This window comes from Patagioenas fasciata, chromosome 1, assembly GCF_037038585.1.
Source record: "Patagioenas fasciata isolate bPatFas1 chromosome 1, bPatFas1.hap1, whole genome shotgun sequence".
NCBI classification, from domain to species: domain Eukaryota; kingdom Metazoa; phylum Chordata; class Aves; order Columbiformes; family Columbidae; genus Patagioenas; species Patagioenas fasciata.
In genome coordinates this window covers 62069505-62092280 of record NC_092520.1, presented here as the reverse complement: position 1 = coordinate 62092280, position 22776 = coordinate 62069505, and the positions used below count along the sequence as shown (strand labels likewise).

Below are 22776 nucleotides of genomic sequence, written 5' to 3'. Positions count from 1 at the left end.
CTCCTAGTTAAGGGCTCTGGGGATAAAACGGTTGATCTCATAAAAAGCTGTTCTCCCACAGGTCCCATTAGGACATCAGAATACATGCTTAAAATCCTACATAGAAAGGAATCAAAGGCTTGGTCTACTTACAGTTTTTGTGTTAACTTAACAGCCTGACTGTTATATGTACTGAAAATATTCTCCCCTACTGCCCAAATTATTATATTGATATAAATGGGGAGATGGTTGTAATGGTCAAAGATGCCTTTTTCTTCTGTCACAGTGTGTAGCAGAGCACACAGAGATGAATGCACCTTTACACTCGCATAGCTTTTCAGGCTGGATGAGTTTTCTGCTTTGATTATCAGAGAGAGCGAGAAGAATTGTTTTGGCACAGCACTGTAGAATTTGGAGAATAGGTCTTATTGAAAGAAAGGAATTATTTGATTTTGAAATGTCTCATTTTTGTAAGAAAACTTAAATTTTCATTTAAAAACATTGTGTATTAAGCAGCCCTGGCCTTAAAACAAAAACAAAAACAAAAACAAACAAAAAAAAAGAGCATATTTGGAAAACAAAATGTAATATTTCACTTGACCCAATATTTTTTCCCTCAAAATAAATATCAACTACATTATGTGTAGTTCTACCCTTAACACTAAAGGCTATACAACTGATCTGCTTACACAAACCATATTTAGATGTAAGTTTTCAGCATGAAGATAACTGTACCTAATGCCACGCAAGTATTTAGACATCTGCTTTTCCACATTCCATCAGAACAAATACTTTCTATTTGTCTTGTGTCTATTCATACTTGTGTATTTGCATTGTGTGATTTTATGTAATACAGGTGTTATATCATTAGGATTCATGCTTTGAGGATCTCAAAAGATTTCATTCTTTCTGTCATTGCTTTTGCACCATTTTGATCATCTTGTTGCAATGATTAACAAGCTGACATTCACTACTAAGGCACCTGTAGCAAAGGCAGATCCCGATTTTATATTTACTGTCCCATTTGTATTGATTATAGGATCAGAAATCACCCCCCTCAGTCCTCTGTGCCTCAGGCTGTTTATAGACTTGGAGCTGAGCTAATAACAAGTTCTTCAAGAGAGGCTGTTTTATTTTCTTCACATTCAGCTTTTACTGGAGAGGGGCTTATCAGCTCACACATACAAAGTTAAGCCAGTTCCAGAAACACAGATATTTCACAACTCAGAAGATTCCAGCTTGACTATATCTTAAAAAGCTAATTCCAGGCAACACTTCAGCAACTTTATGTTAAAAGAGCTTTAGGATTAAAAACTGCTTACCATTTGAGACTGAATTTCCATTTTCAGCAGTCACAGAACTGGACAGTAGATTAGATGACTGAATACCATGGTTATTTGCATTTTTATCCTGGGTTTCTGATCCAATATCTGATGTATTTGGATCTTCCTTGCTCCTCAAGTTCAGATTAGTTTCAGCACCTGACACAAACAGAGAAAGAGCTTGTCAGCTTCCTATTAACTAGTGGTTTCCACAAAAGTAGAAAAAAATAACACATAAAAACCAAGTTACTTTATAAAACGAATGTAAACAATCACTAAATTAATGAGTGCAGTGATAACTACGGAAGGTTTAAGTCAGCGACTTTTAGTGACTTTTGCAGGGTTTTTCTTTTCACCTGTAGCCATTTAAAGATTATGGAAGTGAAAGACATTAACAAAATTTCGTCTCTACTGTTTCTTTTCACACAAATATCACCTGATAAAACTCAATGAATTTTTGTATTGCCTCTGTTTAAGATTCTCTTCACTTCACATGAGTTCATATGCTACTCTTGACACTGCAATACGATTCACCATTGCATTAGGTGATACTAGCAACAACTTTGTTTGTGTTTGGGGTTTTTTTGTTTGTTTGTTAGTTTTCTCCTATGGCTTTTGATATGAAAACATAGGTCACAAGATTCTTCCCAGCACAGCCTCCCCATGGACATTATTTACCCTGCCTCAGGGCTCTCCAGCTACCAGCTGTCATAAAATTCCAGGTTTTCACATCATAGCTTTTTAGTCAAATTTCTTCAAGACATCAAGAGGAGGCCTGATCCTGCAGGCCTTCCTAAACTGTGTACAATGCACAGGCACTTCTTCAAAGAGGAGGGCAAAACCCTTCCCTTCTCCCCCTTCTGGCTAATGGCACATCCATGCAAAGCAGAGCAAGTTCACAAGAAAAGTGCCTGGAGTGGCTCAGAGCTCGCCCGGCCTCGTCAACCTGGAGCACAAGAAGTGGGGCTCAGCCACCAGCCGTGACCAGGTAGAGCTAGGAGGCTAGGAGGCAGGATAGGGGCTGGGAGACAAGATCATGAATGGATGTGGAATGGTAGGAGGGACCCCCCCCCAATTCTGGCATCCTGGGCTACCCCCACTCCACCCTCGTGTGGAAGGGCTGATGAAACTGTGTGAAACGCTGTGCTGGCAAGGCTATGCAGTTTTGGGTGGATTCTTCATTTCCAAGTTTCTCTTCATTTTGTGGTGAACATACTCATAGTTTTTCCTTGCCATAATCAAGTTTGTTTCACAGATTACAAAGCTGAATTCAGTTCTCTCTCCATTTGACTCCATTTCATTTTTCCTAACTCCTTCCCCTCTGAGATCTGGCCTTCACTTCAGGGCTGATGCATTGTGGCTGACCTGGGTTTTAGCGCTCTAAAACAAGAAATTTTTCTTCTATGTCAGCTCTCAAAGAGCTACTCCTTGATTTTGGCTGCGCCTATTTAAGTTTTGTCATAATAACAACAACAACGAGTGGAGGATAAAACACTAGCTGTTAAAAAAAACATTACAACATTCATCCATACTTCCAATGACATCCTCAGCTCTCCCGAAGATTCAGTATATTCTTGTGAGTCTCGAGCACATGAGCATTTTTCAAGGCAACAGGAAAAACACGTTTTCACCAAATAACAGATAATGTGCCTTCAGGTTTTCAAAATTAGTGTTGACTGCATGGCCTGAACTGAAAAAAACCCCACCTGGTTTACAAAGTACCAAAATTTAAAAAATGAGTTAGTGAAACAAAAAACTTGTTTACTTGAAATGTTTCATTTAATTGAAAAGGGATTTCTTAGTTTTGTTTAGCTTTCAGTTATCTAACTCTGAATCTTTCTTAACATTTTCTCTTCTAACAAAAAAGCTGTATTGAAAAGTCAAAGATTTCATTTCCAAGCTGTCAGAATAAGACATTTCAATATTTTCCTTGCTCCCTCCCCTGCCCTCATTCCCTGATCATTACTTTTTGCCAAATCTGATTGGAATGTTTCAGGGGCACTGTTTCATAACCTGTGTATTTAGGCAAATGTGCTATGCATTGAATAAATTAGGCCAGCTCTACCCACAGTAACTGACTTGGAAAAGGCGGTAGAACCAGAGTCTGAGATGGAAAATGCATGCACTACAATTATAAAAGCATGCCTGATTTAGCTTTTGTACAAGCAAGTTGACGGCAAAATGCATCTTTGCAGCTCATATTAAATTTGTCTGAAAAGGAAACGTCACTTCTAGATGTTAATAGTCAGCGCACTTGCCTATAGATCATAATCCACCTACATAATTATTGTGCCACCTTTTACATAGAGAGTCTCAAGGGAAGTGGCTGGGATCCTTATTTGTCTTGATATCCAAAAGATTTATTGATTTGCCTGACATATGCAATTCATTTAAGAATGCACAAGTAGAAAGACTTTTTCTTGCATTGCTATTTGCAGAAGCCTTTTGTTTCATAGGTACATTGATATCTTTTCATGGCATACATGAAGAGCTCTTGGGAAAAAAAAAAAGTTATCTTTTCTCCTTTATATCTGTAAGATGAAATGCTACAAAGAATTGTGGATAGCTACTATTGAGCTAAAATATCATCTTAAAATGGCAGAAGCAAGTAGTGGACAGTTATGCAACATATCTTTTGGGACACCTTTCTAGATAAAAGATCTGTTATTCTACTTACTCTGTTCAATCATTGTAAGAAAAACACAGCTTTAGTGAAGACTACACAGAGAAAATACACTTCATAGTGCCGTATTTACTTAATCCTGGGGGTGGGAAAGAAAACTACATTTTGTTTCAGAATAATCTGGATTATATAAAGGTACTCATACTAATTTTCTATATATAGGCATCTTCATCTCCTTGTGTGATGGATACACTCAACCCACCCCCGCCAGCCAAACCAGCAGCAGTTTGGTCCAGGCCCCAGAGGAGGTAAGCAGCAGTCAGCTTGGCGTTATTTCTTCCATGCAGTAAATAATAGGGTGAACCTGCCATCGAATTCTTTTAAGTTGCAATTTTCTTTGAGAAATCTAAAGATTGTTCTTCAGTAAATAGAATCCTAAATTACTCCCCTGCAACACCCTGTTGGAGCAGAGTCATGTGAGTCTGTGGAAAAAGTGCAACCACATATGTTGGCTAACTTCTAAAAGACTCCTGGAGAAGCCAGAGTGCATCCCTAGCAAACAAGTACTGTCTACTTATTTTGGACTTTGTGTGCAGAAAATCTTTTCCACAAACAGGGTAACAAGAGGAAGCTTTAGCCAGGTGTAACCAGTGTACTGTCCCAGTGCTGCAAAACTTAACAGAGATCACTGTGTAATTCATGTTGGAAGGGGCCTCAGTAGGTCCCTCATGCACCCCAGCTCCAAGCAGGCACAGCGGTGGGATTGGACCAGGCTGTTCAGGGCTTTGCTGAGCTGGGTCCAGAAATCCCCCAAGGCTGGACCCTGCCCAACCTCCCTGGGCAGCCTGTCCCCCTGCCTGTCCCCAGCTGGCCTGTCCTCATGGGGAGAGGTTCCAGCACCAGCCTGAACCCCTCTGGTTCAGTTCCTGCTGCCGTACCTTGTTCCCCAGCCATGCACAGCTGTGACGGGCCCGCCTGACCCTCTGCATCCCCTCCGCAGGCACTGGGCTGGCTGTGAGTGTCCCCAAAGCCGTCTCTGCCCCAGGCTGGACAAGCCCCACTGCCCCGGCCTCTGCTCAGGGACACCCTCCAGCCCTGGGTGTCACGGGGCTGAACTCACTCCAGGTTATCGGTGTCCTTCCTGCATTTGGGGCACCAAACTGGCCACGCTACCCAGTTGTGGTCTGACAAGGAGTGCTGAGCAGAGGGGACAACCCCTGCCCCGAGCTCCTGGCTGTGCTCCTGCTGATGCAGCCCCAGACACTGCTGGGCATCTCTGCTGTCAGGGCTCACTGCCCCAGAAGCCCTTCCCCAGAGCTGCTCCCTGGACAGTGTCCCCAGCTTGTGTCATTGCAAGAAGTACTTCCTTCCCAAGTGCAGGACTTTGCATTTGTTTTTTTATTTTTCAATAAGATTTAACATGCCAAAAGGCCCTGATGTTATCTTCTGAGCTGGGGTATCGCTCTCTGTCTTCCCTCCCCACTACCCAAAATATCCTTGAGGATAAGAAATCTGTCTCTTGACTTTTTATCATAATATTTCTATTTCACACAGTGTATCATTGCACAGGAATACCGTGGACAGTTATAAAAGATATAGGGAAGCTCTCTGTTAACACAAAAAACTTAGAAAATTCATGCTGATTCCAATATTATCCATCAAATATTGGTCTGAAATTCACTTCACCTTCATGTTTTCTCATTCACCTCATATAGAGTGTTGGGCTTTTCTGAACATTACTGTTGGCTTCCCTCTGCTGCCATGAATCCCTGAAGACAGAAGCATGCTCTGCTCTCTCACCCCTTATTAACTTTCTGAAATAATCAGAAACACTTTAGGAGAGAGGAAGAAACTATGATTCCTACAGTTGAACATCTTCACCAATACACAGAATGTTAATTTTTTGTTCAGGCTTCACTCTGCTGTTCTCACCAGATGGGTGGATGATTCTTTTTAATTTTTTTTTTTTTTTAAATAACAGCATTTTAACAGTTCCCAGCTAGTAATAAATGTTATTTGAAGAGTCATCCATGTCTACTTGTGAGAGACTAGCTGCAGAGAGGTACCAGCTGTAAGAGCATGGTGGGAGTTCATGATTATGAAAGGAACACAAGCTTAAGTGAAAACCTACAGACCCTTTGCAACAGTGAACAGCATTTAGATTATTATTTCAGTAAACTGACTTTGCCAAAAAGATATCTCTGACTCAGTCAAATTCCGCTCTGACTAATCTTGCAGTTAATGAGGATGTATGGACTACAAGGATGTACAGATGTTTGGACTGGGGCATAATCTGCCCCTCAACTGCAGCATAGTTAATAGCTGGAAGCAATCACATGTACAGTACTTTTAATCAGAGCATGGCAAATCAAAGTGTAACAATTATTTCCTTACAAGCAAGTTCTGTGTTTCAATAAACCCATAATTAATTACATCAACATTATTTGAAAAGCGTAAGAGGAAAGGCATACAAAAGAGGCAGCTCATGAAACCCACATTTGCTTGTTATTCTAAGTGTTCCTGGAAAAGACTGAGATTAAAAATTATGACAAAGTCATAAGGCACAGGATGGACTGAAATTTCACTTATTTTGGAAAGAAAAGTCAAAGTATGGCAATCATAGGAATGACTTCTATATCTGCTTTTTATTGTCCTTTTTGAGTCATTTTCTCACTCTTAAAAGAAACTCAATGCACTGAAAATCTACACAATAGAATTTTTTGTCAAAAGAATACTTAAACTCTTTTAATTGAGCTACGACTTCCAAATATCTCGTTATTAAGCTCATTTTTCTCAAACATAAAATGTAGCATCCCAAACATCCTACTTATTTCATAAGGAGTACTTAGGGAGAATCAATACTGTTATCACCAAATTAGTTAACGGGTTAGTATAGGCTCTGTTTGGATGACAAATTAAAGTGCAATAATGAAACATTTTGAGAAACTATTAATTTTGTAAGGAAATTACATATTTAGCCCATTCTAAAGCAAAGTATAAATCAATGACTGATTTCAGCATTTAGATGGAGTCAACATAGACTCTTTGTGCAGCAAGACATGAAAAAAGGTAGTATGTTATTAAAAGCCCAGCAGCAACTCACCTGGTTGGGTTGTATTTTTCTTTTCTGTCAAAGCCCTTTTTTTGTTCTTTCTTTAAAAGTAGGCATATCCATAATGTATATCCGTTCCCCTATGTGGTTTTTTTTTTTTTTCAAATACTTCTTTTAACATTTAGTGCTCATTTACAGTCTGACTCAAAACTCATTAATAACAACAGAAGGCCTCCACTCCTTTCAGTGGGTTTTGGATCAGATTCATGCTTACCTTGGATGCTCTGTGCAGCGCTGCCAAAGCACCAAGGGATTCGTAATACAGGGTAAATACAGAGGGGCCTCTTGCTTTGTCTATTCTGGTAACTCAAATGTGCTCAGAACGGTTGTCTGGCCCTGAGGCAAATGGTAAGAGACCCATGTCTATGCTGTTACACTTTCTTGCCCTCCACAGCAGAGAGGCTGCATCCAAGTTGTCTACTGGGAGCAGGCCCTGGCCTGGGCCATTTCCTGAACCATGCCCAAATCTGTCCGGAAGCCAGCCTGCCAAGTCCCAAACCATGCCACGACTGCTCTAGAACTTCGACTGCACCGAGGATTGAGCTGCCATATCCAGGATCTTCCCTGGCACTTGTCTACTAAAACAGACATAGCCCTTCACCTTGACAGAACTAGTTATCACAATCAGAAATGAGTGGTCAATCTCTGGGGAAAAAAAAATAAATAAAAATATGGAAGAAAAGCAACCTCAGACTGAACTGTGGTACAATTTCTGCTGAAGACACACGTAAAAGTTTCATTCTGACTGTATGGGGAGAGCAGGTTCTCCCTAGATTTGCTCTAGTGTAAATAGAAGCCATCTACCCCTCTTGATCAGATTTGACTCGTATCTGGAGCATCCTTTCAAGGCACATGTTCTTTTTCATTAATTAAGCGAGAGCTAAGGCTGAGTTCCCAGCTGAGGAATTTCAGTGCCACAAGCTAAGCAGGGTGTATCTAGGTCCTAAAGTAGAAACACTCTCTGTCCTGGCCAACAAAAACATCAGCCCCATAAAACAGAAACCAGAAATGTTATAGAAAAAGCTTAAAAGTTTTTCCACAAAGGAACAAAACCTACAAAAGTATGTAACACATATAATTCTGGAAACAAATAAGTGAAAAAAGGGAAAAATAGTTTCCCTTCTTATCATTTAATGTCTTTAATAAATCCCAGGATAATGTCAAACATTATTTCTTCATTCATGGCAAACATGACTTCCTGTAATCAACAGTCAATATATGGTTTTAGTTATCAAGATCCACAGCCATTCACACTTTATTAGCAACTATGAAATCTGGAAAATACATACATTCTGGTAGATAAATTAATGTAATACAGGAGTCAAAGCTTTTTGGTACCTGCTCTACCATGGAATCTAAAAGCTAAATAGCTTGATTCCCCTGAAACCTGTGGCTGGCATCCAGCAAAATGGAAATTTCAAATCAAGCAGCTTGCCATTATACATGTGAATAAGTGAGAACTGATGGATCCTATTAACCAGCATATGAAAGGCAAGATGTTGCAGACAGAAGGGATTCCTGATTTGTGCTCTCGCTCTTTCTTGGGAGTGGCCAATCCTGAATATTGGTTACATTTACTGTGGTAAGTGGACACCAAAGTGAGGGGAGAAAAAAAATAGAAACTATGCAGGCTTTTAGTTTGTCTGTTTGTTTGTTTGTTTTATGAAGGAAATGGAGAGGAAGCTTAAATGAGTGTTTACCACTGTGTTTTGTTGCACGTTGACAATTGCACTTGGTGTTCCCTGTTTTGATCTCACTTACTGTTGAGATATTCCTTGCCTGTGGCATTTGCTCACTATCCTCAGCACATGTTGTCTTGGGTGTCCTTTAGCTGGATGAATGCATATTGCTTCAGAGTAGTTCAGTTTACCCACGTGAAGTCGCACTGTGACCTGCTGTAGCACGAGTATTTACTTTGTCTGCTGAGAGCTGGAGGCAAACAGATGCATCTTATTTGCTGAAAGAAATGGAGCAGGAGTCCCCCAGCCTGTGAGTATATGCTGCCTGTCTCACCCTCATAGCTATGCTGCCAGCTGCCACTGCCAAGAGAGGCAATAATTATTCACTGATTTATTTCACCTCACAAGGCTGCCCTTACAGCAATTGTCTAGGATTTCCCCCTGCAATGATGCTCCTAGGACAGGCAGCAATGAATTTGTACTGTCACTTCAGCACCCTTTCTTTCCCTCTGAGCTGTGTAAGTGGAGCTATCTGGTGGTGTTACAAGGCACTCCAGAAGCCGTGTTCTTCAATTGTACATCTTCAAAGTGCATTTCCAGAGCACTTCTTTGCTCTGGGAAGCTGCGTTCACAGAAGCTCTGTATGAACACTGGAAGGCAAAGAGGGGCGATGCAGCTCATGAAGAACGTCAAGTAACAAAACTCACTCTGCTGGTGGTAAAAAGCTGCTCTGAAGAACATTGTGTTAGTGTGACACCCATCAGCCAGAGTGCAGAAGATAAGGCTGGTAGTGAGAAAGAAGTCGCTGAAGTGACTGCAGGAACTCCTGGATCTGGTGCAGCCCTTAAGAACCACCAGCTCAATCAATTTGACATAAATCACTTCACGGCTATGGGAAGGATACACCTAAAAGAGATTAGTTTCTAGTGCTTTCTTCAGTAATGGACTGGTGCTGGTAGGAAGACAGTGCTCTCATTTTACATGCATTTCAGTGACGGTCATTACTAGCTGCAAACCTTCTCCTCCTTCCTGGAAGTAATGTTAGAGAAATCTCTGAGTCAGGTAAACTTTCAGGGTTGGTGATAACACAAGCATCTTCTTTCCCTGTCTGGAGGACTCTGGATTGTTTGAATTATGCTTGCTCCCAGCATGAGACACAGAATCCTGTTGATGACGTGGAGAAAACAGCCTTCTTAAATTCCAGTAATGGATTAAGAATATCTGCACAGGCTGCCATATCTCCTACTTGGTAGTATCTGAGCGAGAACGTGGAAGATCTTTTCAATGCAGTGAGTGTGCTAGAGTCCAGCCAGTGCACATGTTTCAGAGACTGGGGACTTCATTCACCCCATCTTCCCTAGGAACTGATCTCTGCAGGAGTTTCTGGTGTCCATCACTAACCACAGAGGGCAAGAAGGAGGGCAGCACTGCTTGGGACACTTTTCTGCCTTAGGAGAAAACATTTCTTCCTTCCATGTTCCCATGTTCCCCACCTTTTCAAGTCTAATTTGGAAAAAAGTAGCCGATTTTACTCTGTAATAGTTTTGTTTACTGTTAGGTGTGTTGCTTGGCTGACCAAAGAGTCTATTTCTTGTGTTTGTGTGGTTAATAAACTGCTAGTGTGCCGGAAAAGGAGGAGGCAATTTAGTAAGAAACACAGCTTCCCTTTTTTAAACTGTTTTCTTCTAACTAATATGGATGCAGCAGTTCTGTTTGAAGGCAAACATTTAAGTTTGTTTATGTTTGTGTGTGGTATCTCAGTAACAGAACAGCTATTACTGCTGGGCCATAGCTGCTGTTGGAAGGAATTATGTGATGAGACACTGTCTCAACCTTCCTCCCCCTCAAACACAGTTGCAAATATTGTAAAAATAAACAAACAAAAAACCCAAACAAACAAACAGACAGGGATTTGCTACTGCCAACAGCATCACATCAATTCTATTTAGTTTTCCTACAGAATTCTTCTACAGAGATTTTTCAGGATCTCTCTCATACCAGCTCTGGCATCAACTGCAATGCAGAAGTCTCAGTGTGACTGCCTTGGGCAGATAAATTGTGTGAGCAGATCCTGGGGGAAAATCCAAGGAATATTTTTGGATCACCTGTACTGTAATCCTGCCCACCAAGCAAGGAAAGCTCTTCTGGAAAACCTTTCAGACAACACTCCCTATTTACTTCCAGAGTGAACTTCAAAACTAAAAGTCAGATTTAGATATTTCTTTACCTTGTTTTTAAGTTCATTTTGAAGGGATACAGTGATGGTCAATGACACATCCGTGAACCTCAAAGCAAGAACAGAGGGCTATCACAATGCAATGTGATAAACATCCATATTGTGCACAAATATAGCTAACTGGTGGCTAAAACTGTCACTACATACTGCTAGTACATCAGCATCACACTGCAACCAGCCCTTAAGGAAAGAGCTAAAACAAATAATGAAATGTGGAACTTCAGGTTTAATTATTTAATGTGTTTTTTTTTTTCTTTTAAAAATTGCACCACACAAAGGATAAAATTCAATTTCATTTTTTATCATTTTAAAATTGAGTGACAACTCAAGTCAAAAGAGCGCTGAACTTGAAGGTTTCTTTGTTTTTCCACTCATTAGTAGGCCCAGGGAGAAGACAGATGCTCCAAACTGCTAGTCTTATTTCCAGTGCTCCGCTTCCAAACACTCTCCTACCATCTCAATGGCAGAGTGCAGCAGTGTGGAGAGAACATGGGGGTCAGGGCACCTCATGTTTATCGCAGAATCACAGAATGTTAGGGATTGGAAGGGACCTCGAAAGATCACCTAGTCCAATCCCCCTGCCGGAGCAGGAACGCCTAGATGAGGTTACACAGGAAGGCGTCCAGGCGGGTTTTGAATGTCTCCAGAGAAAGAGACATTATGACCAAATCTATGACCAGTCTCTTTCCCACTGTCTTTTCTTGCTTCTCCATCCAGCCCCACAAAATGCCAAGAGCAGAACTGGAACACAATCCACACACATGGGTGTGTAGAGTTTCATGGTGAGCTGCACAAGTCCTGTCAAGAACTTCGGGTCATCACCAAGGGGCTGCAGCTTCCGCAGCCACAACTGTGTTGCTCTTGGATACCTGACCCTGTGAGTTCAGAAGTAGCTTGGTTTGTTTATAATACTTCTTTGGTTGCTGTGCTGACGTATCCCTAAACAACAACCTGACCAGTGCTGAAATGGTCACTCTTGATCTTATCTAGGTCCAAAAATAAAAGTCAACACATTTAATAGTTATCATTTCCAGTAAGAAAAACTTTAGTATTTTTGAGGTAAACCATTTCAATACTTACCAAAGATTTTTGAAAGACTGGACATGAAAGAATATTTATTTCTGTACATGCTTGTTTTTCACTTCAAGGCAAAACAAAAATAAATGTCACAATCTTTACATTTTGTGTGAAATGGAATTATTGTTCTCTACCGAGGCTCTATGCAAAAGATGATTTAATGCTGAGCTAGATGTAAATAAGTTAAAAGCTTCTGAACAGATTTCTCACTCAGGCTGAGAATGTAATTAGAGACTTACACTAAAATGTGTTCAAATTTCATTCTCCACTATGTCCCAAATGCCTGTAGTCCTGTAAAATCAAGTGGTACGACGTTTACTGCCAAATAGCCGTATTCTTGGTTGGTATCAGGAAGAGACATGTGCTACAATTCAATTTTCTTGTTCCCTTAGATATGACTAATTTCTCACATTAATTTATCTTTGTTTTACAATTAGTGATGTAGTGGTTCCTTAACAAAGCCCTTTGTGGTTCTGCATCTTGGATCACAAAAAAAATACTGAAGACTTTAAAAAAAGCTCAGAACACTGTTACTGATGAGACAACTTCCAAAACCATTACTGAATTTGGATCAATTGTGTTGCATCAGAAGGCAAAGAAAATACATTGTTATGAAAATAATAATCTTGTAAAAGTTTACATCAATGATCAAAGTCATGATTAAAGGTGGGCTGCTATTCCAAACTATGGGCTTGAAATGCACTAAGCTTAAACCAGTATGGTGTGGTTATTGTTCTTCAGTATCAGACAAGATGAAGGGGACACAAAGTAAAACCAACTCTATGGAAAGAAAGCAAAAAAAAAAATAATCAGTAATTTAAAAGGAATGCCTGCGGTTCTCAGAGATGGACCATGTAAAAGGAACAGAAAAGTTGTTGCAATGACTTCTCCTAAGCTTCCTTCCTGCCACGCAGTGACTAGGTATGAACACAAGAGAGCCTCTACTTGGTCAAACCAAGGGTTTGTCCACTCCAGGATCCTTTTCTGACAGCTGTAGATACTTACAGCATAAGATCATGTCAAAGATGCAGTGAGATTTCCTGGGGCTGCACAGTCTTCTCCAATCTCAATTTGACTGGATATAGCTTTGTGAAATGTGTGGAGGAGTGCTAAAGATTTTTTTTTTTTCAATACAAGCATTTAAAATGCAGAATAAATATAATAAAGGCTTATGACAATATGCATTCTTTTTTTCACTTGAAATACAAACAAGACTTGCTTTGTTCTTCTAATAATCTTCTGGTTAAAATTGTTTATGGTAATCACACAAAGCCTCATTTCCATGTCAGAACAGAAAAACAAAGCAGATAACACATTATATGATTTTAGGCTGTAAGAGCAAACAGTGAAATCAGCCAGGAAGAGAAATACTAAAGTGAAAAAAAAAAAAGCAGCCATAATAGAAACCCAAGCAACTCCCCAACATATACTAGTTTTCAGAGAACATGAAATGGAAAATTATTCTTGGTATATTGTGTTTATCCTAAAACAACAGGGGTTTTGTTTTGTTTTTTAAATGAAAAATAATCCAGATAATGGCAGACTTATAAATGAGAAGACTGCAGATTGAGGTGGTATCTGTCAGGCTGTAAAAGAGTTCATAGACATTCTCCAAACCGGAATTAAGGCTACTTTCTCTAGAGTCTTCTGACCCCTTTTTCTGCTGCAGTAATGCAAACCACAATTATTTCCTCAGAAAAAAAACACCCAGAATGGACTGGATGGCAACTGTACTGTCACCAGTTCTGTCCTTCCTTTGTAATTTTCTGCATAGGGCACCTCCAGCTGGCCAAGTATGGCCTTTCTTTAATGACTCGCATTAAACTCTTACTAGCAGCGCTTCAACTTTCTCCAGCTTTTCTGTATCTACTGCAAGAGCTTCAGATTGAGAGCTGCAAGTAGTCCACAGTGAATCAGAGAGTGATGACTCTCCTGTGTTTGGATATCTAATCTGAAAATTAGTCACAGAAAGTCACCCTCACTCCCTGGTAATTAAGGCAATTACATAAACAGATATTAACCTCTTTCTGAGAAGTGCTGTGAAACTTAATTCGTTAAAGTTTTAATGCTTTGTGAATTTTACTTTGAAGGTGTTACAGAAGTCCAATGCCTCATGTAATCATTCTTTCAGCATTCACGGGTAAAAGAAAATAAAAGGTGACCACACAGCTTTCTGTACTACTCATGTTTTGTAAATTCTTAGCTTTTGCCACAAAGAAAGTAAAACTATTACATTGTATCCATATAATGTAGGAATAAGGACATGCAGATATGAATATTATCTTTATTAAGTTGTTTAAGAGGAAAAGCTGAGTGGCTTAGGGGATAAGGGACTGGGATTTCGTCTCAGAAACCCCAGTGGGGATTTAATTTGCAAACCACTGTTGAGACTTTAGCTGCACAATAGCTTACTCTAATCTGTTGATTGATAGAAGGAAATTATTTACTAGCTATCAAAAGGATACCTGCCTTTGACAGGACAGTACTCCCATACATTCACATAAATCCTGTTATTTTCCAAGTCTGAGCCAATTTCAATAAAGAGTGTTGGGCAAGCTTTAGTCCCAGCTAGGTATGTCTAAATATGTGTATTATTAATCAATTGTAACTATCTTCCTGTGACTTCCAGTGCTTAAACTGGAGAATGTGGAGTAATTCACAGATACGTGAGGCCACCTGCCTTTGAAGTACCTCACTTCGGAAGTAGTCAAAGAAGGGATTCATATAGGTAACGGATGCCAAACATATTGGGCAAACCTTTAAAGCACATTGATATTTTGTTAGCAATCTAACGTTTGCATGCCTTTTCTGTTGCTACTATGTGAGTTACTAAACTGTTCTGGAAGGTAATAAGTCACTGAAGTCTGTATAGATTTGCATTTACAGATCTACTTGTACTGAAATAGTAACAATAATTCACAAAACTTGGAAGCCTATACATTGATGACCTACATAAAGGGAAGGTCTTCCCCATTTTATTTCTTAGGCGCCTAAATCTGGCATTGCAAGGTTGCACATTTTGTTTTGCTCAGACACAAAGTTAAGCATCCATCTTTTCTCAACAAGCAGGAAGGAGAGAAAGTATTGTCTTTATTTCAGTATCCCAATGGTAAGAAAATTCATCCAGGTTAAGGGAAAATCATATTTCCTTTGTTTCTTTCCCTTTCAAATAGACATGAATTCCCACTCCTCCAATCTGAGCATTGATGATGGGCTAGGAATTATTGTCTTTTGTTCTGAAGCTGAAACAATTCCTGTTTGTAAGGAATAATATATTATCAACTGTACCAACCAAGGGAGATAATACTATTGCCTAGCAATCTGAGTATCATTGATCCATGCCGAGGAAATGTCCTTGCTCCACAAATATTTAATATGAAATGCTTAAACATGTAATTGGTTCTTCCTTGTATAAGGAATGTCCCATATGTCGAATAGTTAAAAATATTTGTACTTTCTGCTAGAGAGTGTGGTTTAGCGATTAAAGCATTGAATCGGGTTTCATGAAGTCTAGTTTTAAATCTAAGGTCCTGTCCAGAAATATCTGAGTAGGGCCTCTGCTCACAACCATTCACTTTCTAGTTGTCTCGCAAACTAAAGTTTGTACTTCTAGAAATCAGGGAGAACAGAAGTGTGTGTGTGTATTATCGCTTATCGGCATTCAAATCTTGTTTTATGTGGAGTAAAAGGAAATCCCTGTCTAACAGTAAAGCTGCAGCTCCAATGACAACTCTTTTCAACCTTGGATAAATCACTTTATCTCAGTTCTCACCTGTTACAGTTTTGCTTATTTAAACTATAAGCTTTGCAGAGCAGAAAACTTACCCTATTACATGTAAAGTATTTTGCAAGAAATTGCATACTATACGATCTTGATCATTGCTTGAACCAGTAGATGCTACCGTTATCTAAAAAAATATGGCCAGGCTAGGCCACCAGCCAATAAAAATTATTGCACATTGATTATTTTTTTCTGTTGCCCGTGTGAAAGAAGAGTGCTCTCAGTTCAGTTCACAGTAAGTCTGCAGTCCATCAGAAAACCACAAATCTGTTCCGTTGTAATTCTGGATGATCATTTCCCACAGAGAGGTCAGAAGCCAAAAGGACATCAGTGTTTTCAGGCCTTGAAATTACTCCTCTAGGCAAGAGGGAGGCATGTTGGCGGATCTGTCTGTATTACACTTTTATTGGCAAGGAAGCTTTTATCTCCAAGGCTGATGATTCCACACAGAAACTTATTGATTCCCACAGCTAACTCTCCTTGACTTCAAAATAGCCCACAATTTTACTTTCTGTTTTTAGATAAGGTTGTTGGTAGGTTATGACTTATGGAAATAAAGGAAATTGCACATTATGGAGTGCTGCTCTAGGCCGTGTCTTTAATTTTAATGAATTAACTTAATTTTTTTTTTACCGCATCATCTACTGTAAATAAAATACTACAAATGACAAAAAGACTATAAAGAGGAGTCTTTCAGGAACTTAATACACATTGGGCAATAAGTGATAAAAAATCAGAAGGTAAGACATGGACAGCTTCTAGTTTTACATAACAGAGACGACTCTGATGATTGACATCTTATTACTTTTCATAAGAGGTTAAATGAAATATTTTTTTTCCACCTTTTACACTAGAAATGAACTGAACACATGAAGTGCGTGAAAAAAGGCAAATCATAAAAACTCGCACACACATTCACCTGTATCTCTTTGTTACTTTCAGTCCATCTGTTCATCATTGAGCTATTCATATGTAACCACACTTAGTAGTATATAGCAGCTTCCTAGCTCATAAAATATTGATTCAGGTTTTTTATCTTATATCTTTCTTGAACTTTGATCTTTCATACTTAGCACTACCTTGATGAAATATTTAGAAGTACAACATTTTCCATGCGAAAGGTAAATTTAGAGTTTTCATATAGTAGCCTCTGCTAATGCATCAGCTTCGACCCACAGGGGACCCAAGCTGAACTCTATCTTGGTCAAATTTAGTTGAAAATTGAGTTTGCAAAAATCCTCCATCCCAAAGAAACTTTTTTTTTTAAGGTAAAGGTCAGTTTTATGACTTGGTTGGAGTAGGCTTAACACACTTCCTCAGCAGATGCATTGAGAGAGCCTTGAGAAGATACATCCAAAGAGCTGACTTTAATAGTTATTTCCCATCAGATAAAAATGTATTATATATATAATAAAACAAGACTCCCAACTTAAAAAACAAACAAAATGCAAAAGTAAACCAAGAAAACATTCTTCATAAATTTATAGGCATTGAATGTTATCAAGTAATTTTACCAAATCAAGCAAAACTACTGCAACCTGTCCTTTACAAATTTCATTAATTCATATACTCAGAATAACAAACAAGGCATTCTGTTGAGGCTGAGAACTGATGAAGTCTCAATTCATAGCTCAAGGCTGACTGAATTCAGCATGTAGGAACATGTAAGGTCCAGCTAAAGCTTTTTCAAGATCTGGAGAACTCACAAGTGTTCTGTCCACTATGGTTTCTCTGGTACGAGCCTCTCTCCCAGTTTAAGTCTCTTGCTTCCACCTACTTCCACTAACTTTCATGGAACCTGTAGGAAGTCCATTAGTTTTGAGACGTTGATCTCCCCGCTGTATTTGGATAAAAGGGTTTTGGCTGAAGGATGCCAAGGTTCATAGGAATGGAGAGATAAGGTGGAACACAGGCAGACATACACATATCCAGAGGAAGCACAAACACCAGCTTCTTTTTTGTTATAGCTGCATAAATCAGGATATGATACTGAAATCAATGAAGCGGTATGTATTTAAGAAAATGGGCAATGAATAAGAAGATCATCTATCCCATTCTGTACTGTTTTATATTTCAAAAATAGAACTTCATATTGCCCATTTTGAATATGCCACACTCAGCTCTTGATTAAGACAAGTTGTTTGGACAGACAGAAATGAAGATGTAGAAGAAGCAGAGAAAACAGTCTGGAGGGTATTTCACTCTGAATTTTAAATTCACAAAATGTTTTGTTTGGGAGATGCTACCAGGGAGAGAATTTTCTGTATACAGTGCAGTGACTATTTTCAATAGGATACTTTTTTTTTTTTTTTTAAGTCAGAAAAGTTATGTCAAGACTGGAGTCAGTGTTGTAGTCGATATGCAGAACCAGGATTTACTTTCACTTTAATCAATTAGAAGTTACCACTCTACTAGTTTAAACATCTAGACTTTCCCCATACCCAATGGAGAAAGATAGGAAGAATTAAATGCCCCAAATGTCTCTTCATAGCCTAAGGATTTGATGCTTATATATCGAGGTTTTAGATGGACAAAGCCAGGTCAGAAGCACCTCACCCTCAAAGAGCAGCTAATTGAATCTCTTAACATCAGGATGAATTTACAGTATTCGTAAGTTCCATAGACTTGTTCCAGTAACAACATTAAACCCTTTATTACCTGGACAAAGCAAATAAAGTGACGATGTCTGAGGACTGCGATCTCAAAAACCTTTAGCAAAATGGCAAGCTTTGCTTCTTTTTACAGTTGCCTTTTACACTAGATTCAAAAGATGTTCTTCAGACGCCAGAAAGCCAGGATACCAGGTAATCTCTGGATATGTACATAGGTGTATGTAAATAATAGGAAAGGTGAGAATAAAGGATAGAGAAGGGAAATAAATATATTTTGTGGCACATCTCTCTGTCTCAGCTTTATTTGAGAGAATGGCTGTATATCACAGAAATGTAATAACGAAACCTTAAAAGAAAGTCTTCAAATTAAAGTACATGCTATCTATCAGACACTTAGCCATGTATTTCAGTCAAAGTATTTCTATAGATTGATATAATAAATTCATCTTCATATGTCATAACATCTGTGTTTATTTTACTGAGACTGCTGGAATGTTAAAAATAATCCATCTAAATTTGCATCATACAAACATTTTGGTAAAAGAACAGTTGACTTCTCAGAGAAAACCTGAAGACCTATAATTTTTATATGAAATCTATTTTCTATACATGTTTCTTATTACTACAATAGACCTTTATTTTTAAAAACAAACAAACAAACGTTTTGGTTTGTATCTTTACCTAGTCTATCAGCTTCCAATGTAAGAGCGTTTTGGTGCAGAAAAAATACAGTATACAGAAGCACAGAGGTCTGTCTTACCTTCCGGCTCCCTGATCTTACGTCCTGCTGCAGATTTTCGTAGCACACTCCGTCCTGAGTTGAACAAGCTAGTTAACTCATCAAGGGGACTGGTCAATGACCTTGAGTTTGTAGGGCTGTATGAAAATGAAGATGAGGAATTTGAGTTCATTTTCCTGTGATCTGCTCTTGCCACCTTTGGGGAATAAGGCAGTTTGGAGAATGGAGAAGAAGAGCATCCAAGCTGAGCAGGATTTGGTCTCTGAGGTACTTTTGACAGATCTGAGTTTGTACCTGTTTTCCCTGCATTAATCAGAAAACTAGCACAAGTCTCTGGAGGAAAGGCAAAATGTGTGGAAGCCCGGTAGGAAATAGGAGGTGGTACAGGAGGAGGGGGTGGTGGGAGAGGAGGAGGTGGTGTGGAAGGAGGAGTCACTTTGCTGGAAACACTGAACACAACCAAGCCCGGAGATGCTGGTCTTTCATTCTCCCCTTTCTGGCTTTTGGAGTACTGTGGTGATAATGGACTTGAGCCTTCTGATTGCACAGGATATTTTAGGTTGGTTTCCAAGACAGGAAGCTTTTTGACTTCTAGTGGTGTTAGAGGTGATTCATCAGAAGCAGGTGAACATGTGACAGGGGTTGGAGGAAATACAAGGAGTGGTGGTCTGTGGGGGAGCAAGTTAGGGAAAGGGGCTGGAATGTCACAAGAGTCTTTACAGATCAAAGCTGCCTGACTGTTTCCATCCAATGTTCCATCCTCAATGTTAACACTTCTTTTGCTTTCAAAAAACAGAGGAGGAGACCCAGTTACTACTGGAATTATTCCATTACCATTACTTCCTTCTTCTGGTAGAAAATACTTCATTTCTTCATATACAGACTCTCCTTGTTCTGGGCTTTCTGCTTCAGCAGAACTGCTTTTCATTGCATTCCCTACCATTTCAATATAGACAGGCTCATTTTCCTCCTCTTCTTGTGACATATAGAGACTCAACATGCCATGTTGTGGCCCATCAGCACAAGTTGCTCTCTGTACTGTCACAGTGTCATAGCCACCTGGTTTAGCTATTGTGCTTGCCTGTTTTACATCCCCAGGCTTTTGGCCAGGTATTTCTTCATAAGAGCCACTAAGTTTCGTATTAGGACTTCGTTTTGGTTTTCTGGGAGGTATTTTTTTCATGGTACTATAGTCATCACTGTGTGGTCTTGGGCGGGTCAGCACTAGGGAAGTGAAAAAGGTCTGAGTTATTAACAGATCAAAGACAGATTTTCTTTCACAGGTCTCGTACTTTAAGCCTTCAAATGTTGCTCATACACTTTTGCAATGAGCAGCAGTCACAAACACAGGGATTCAGTCAAAAGTTTAAATATTTCAAGGAATGAAAAGTAGAACTTTCAGCTTCCAAACCACAAGCCTCTGCTACTTGGGCATGTAATCTGCTTTGGTAATGTCTACTGCCACTGAAAGATTAGAACACCTGAGAAGATAGCTTTTGAATCCAAATGTTCACTGCAAGGTCTGTAATGCATAGAAATATGTGCCTGTTACTCCTTCTACCCCAAGGGAGAGGGGCATGCTTTTAACTAGGAGGTTCAGCATGGTGCAGCTTTGACACCCTGTCATTGCCAGTAACTGAAGTATCCCCCTTTTATGCAGTATCTATAAAACTCTAATTATAGGCATATATTATGCCTGTCTCTTCTTCTTTTGTGCTGCGGGTGTGGAAATAATTTATAAAGTTAGGGAATCCCACAGCCTAAGGGCAATTCCGCAACTGAATACACAGTTAACTATGCTAAACGTCTTTTTATAGCCTCCAGGCACTTGCGGAGTGAAGACACAAGACACCTATGTGATTGGTCTTTTAAGATCAAAATTAGATGGTGTAAATCAGAGCTGGTTTTGGACAAAGACTCAGGAAACTGACGTAATTCTTGGAAAATGAGTATACAGCAGGGAAACTGGCCCTATTGTTTCATACATATGAGAAGAATTCCAAAGTTGTTTGTGAGTGTATACAAGCATTAGTCTTAAGACCAGATATATACATATATATCAATTGTAATTCTTTCAAAAACCTCTGCTAGAGCTTTTTGGTTAAAACAATAGTCTCTTGCAGATCTGGGCACAGGAAGCCAAAGTGACTACAGAGCTCCTTAAGCCATACTAGTTTAAAAATATATTGGATACAGTTCATCTCTCCTTACACAGAGCTTGAATGAGCAAGGAAGAGGTTAAGAAAAACGGACTTGCATCTAATGAACTGGACATGAGAACAGTAATTATTTTGCAAGAGGGAGTTGTAAAGGTTTCCATCCATTGTATGCAGGATTAGAAAATAGTTATACACGGCTTTAAAGCCAACCTGAAGGATCTTCCCTGAGAAGTCTAGTGGATCCTTTACACAAAGACACAAGTCACGCTTATCAAGGAAAAGCAGAATGCATTCCTCCCCTTCATCTTGCACTCATTCATTTCAAGGGTGAAGGAAAATAGAACAACTGAACTCAAAACCTTTCTATTTGCACTATAATGCATCGAGACACTTTGGGACTTCCATAGCACTCTCCTTCCAAACAAAAATTCTCTGTAAGCAAGTTATGACACAAATGTAAACCACTGGCACATAAGTTATTTGTGTGAATGCAGGGAAGAAATACGAGAGAGTTTAATGTTTACCTTGGTGAAATTCAAGAATCGAGCATCCTGTTTCAGTGATGCAAGGTATTCTAACACACAGTTTAAAAGCTGAAACAAAATGGTCAGTGGGGTAGAAAAGCTGACAAAGATCATTTGTCTCTAGAGGGAGTTCTGCAAATAGGTTTTTGGTTGTTGACAAGCTAGGCAATTAGAACACACGAGTATTATTTGCTGATTTGGAAACAAATCACAAATCGACTAATTTTATTTACTGCCACTGAAATATTCCAGGGAAGCAGGACTTCTCAAAGGCGCTTGCCTGTGTTCAAAAGGATCAAAGTGAAGAGAATAAATCAATAACCTAGAGCAACATTTGTGACTGTTTCTCCCTTTATGCCTAACCTTCATTAGCGGTTTCCTTAGAAGCCGCCGACAAGCAAGCGCTAACAGCCTCGTAGGAAGCACTCAGTCGTGTGTTGGGGTCCCTCTTTGGTTTGGGAGGAGGCTGTTTCCTTGGTGACGGCAGGCTAGTGCTGTCGTCCATGCTGAACACAGAGTGCAGGGAGGGGGATCTGATGGATGACCCAGCCACAGAATGTACCAAGCCGTCCACTGCCATGGGGACAGGGACGGAGCTGGAATGAAAGTGCTTCGGCGTTCGGCAGCCGGCAAAGCTGTCCTCAGAGACCTTCCCACCCTTGTCTTCAGCTCTGCAAACACAGAAGAAGAGGCCCAGATGCATTATTCAAGCGCTAACAATGAACCTGTTCATGCAAACATAACAACAGCTTTTTGGTAAACAATCTCACAACTCCCCTGCTGGGGCGAGGGGATGTGTGTAGTAATCTTCTGACAAACAAATCCAGATCAAGCTGCTCGCTTTCTTCCATTTCCTGTTCCATGATAAATCAGGACAGTGGCCCTTTTTCACACAAATGCAGCCTTCCCTTAAGCAGTTTGGTATTCTTGATC

At 39.6% G+C, this 22776-nt stretch overlaps 1 protein-coding gene across 4 annotated transcripts in view; it reads right to left on the bottom strand.

Moving 5' to 3' along the window:
* The window catches only part of MYO16 (myosin XVI), a 377675-nt gene that overhangs the window by 23264 nt on the left and 331635 nt on the right, over positions 1-22776 (bottom strand). For all 4 annotated transcript variants that reach the window (XM_071807296.1, XM_071807294.1, XM_065829663.2 and 1 more), the window contains 3 exons: positions 22207-22514; positions 19182-20384; positions 1302-1460 (listed from right to left, as the gene is read on the bottom strand). In XM_071807296.1, coding sequence (XP_071663397.1) covers positions 1302-1460; positions 19182-20384; positions 22207-22514 — 1670 coding nt within the window. The remainder of the gene's footprint in view (positions 1-1301; positions 1461-19181; positions 20385-22206; positions 22515-22776) is intronic.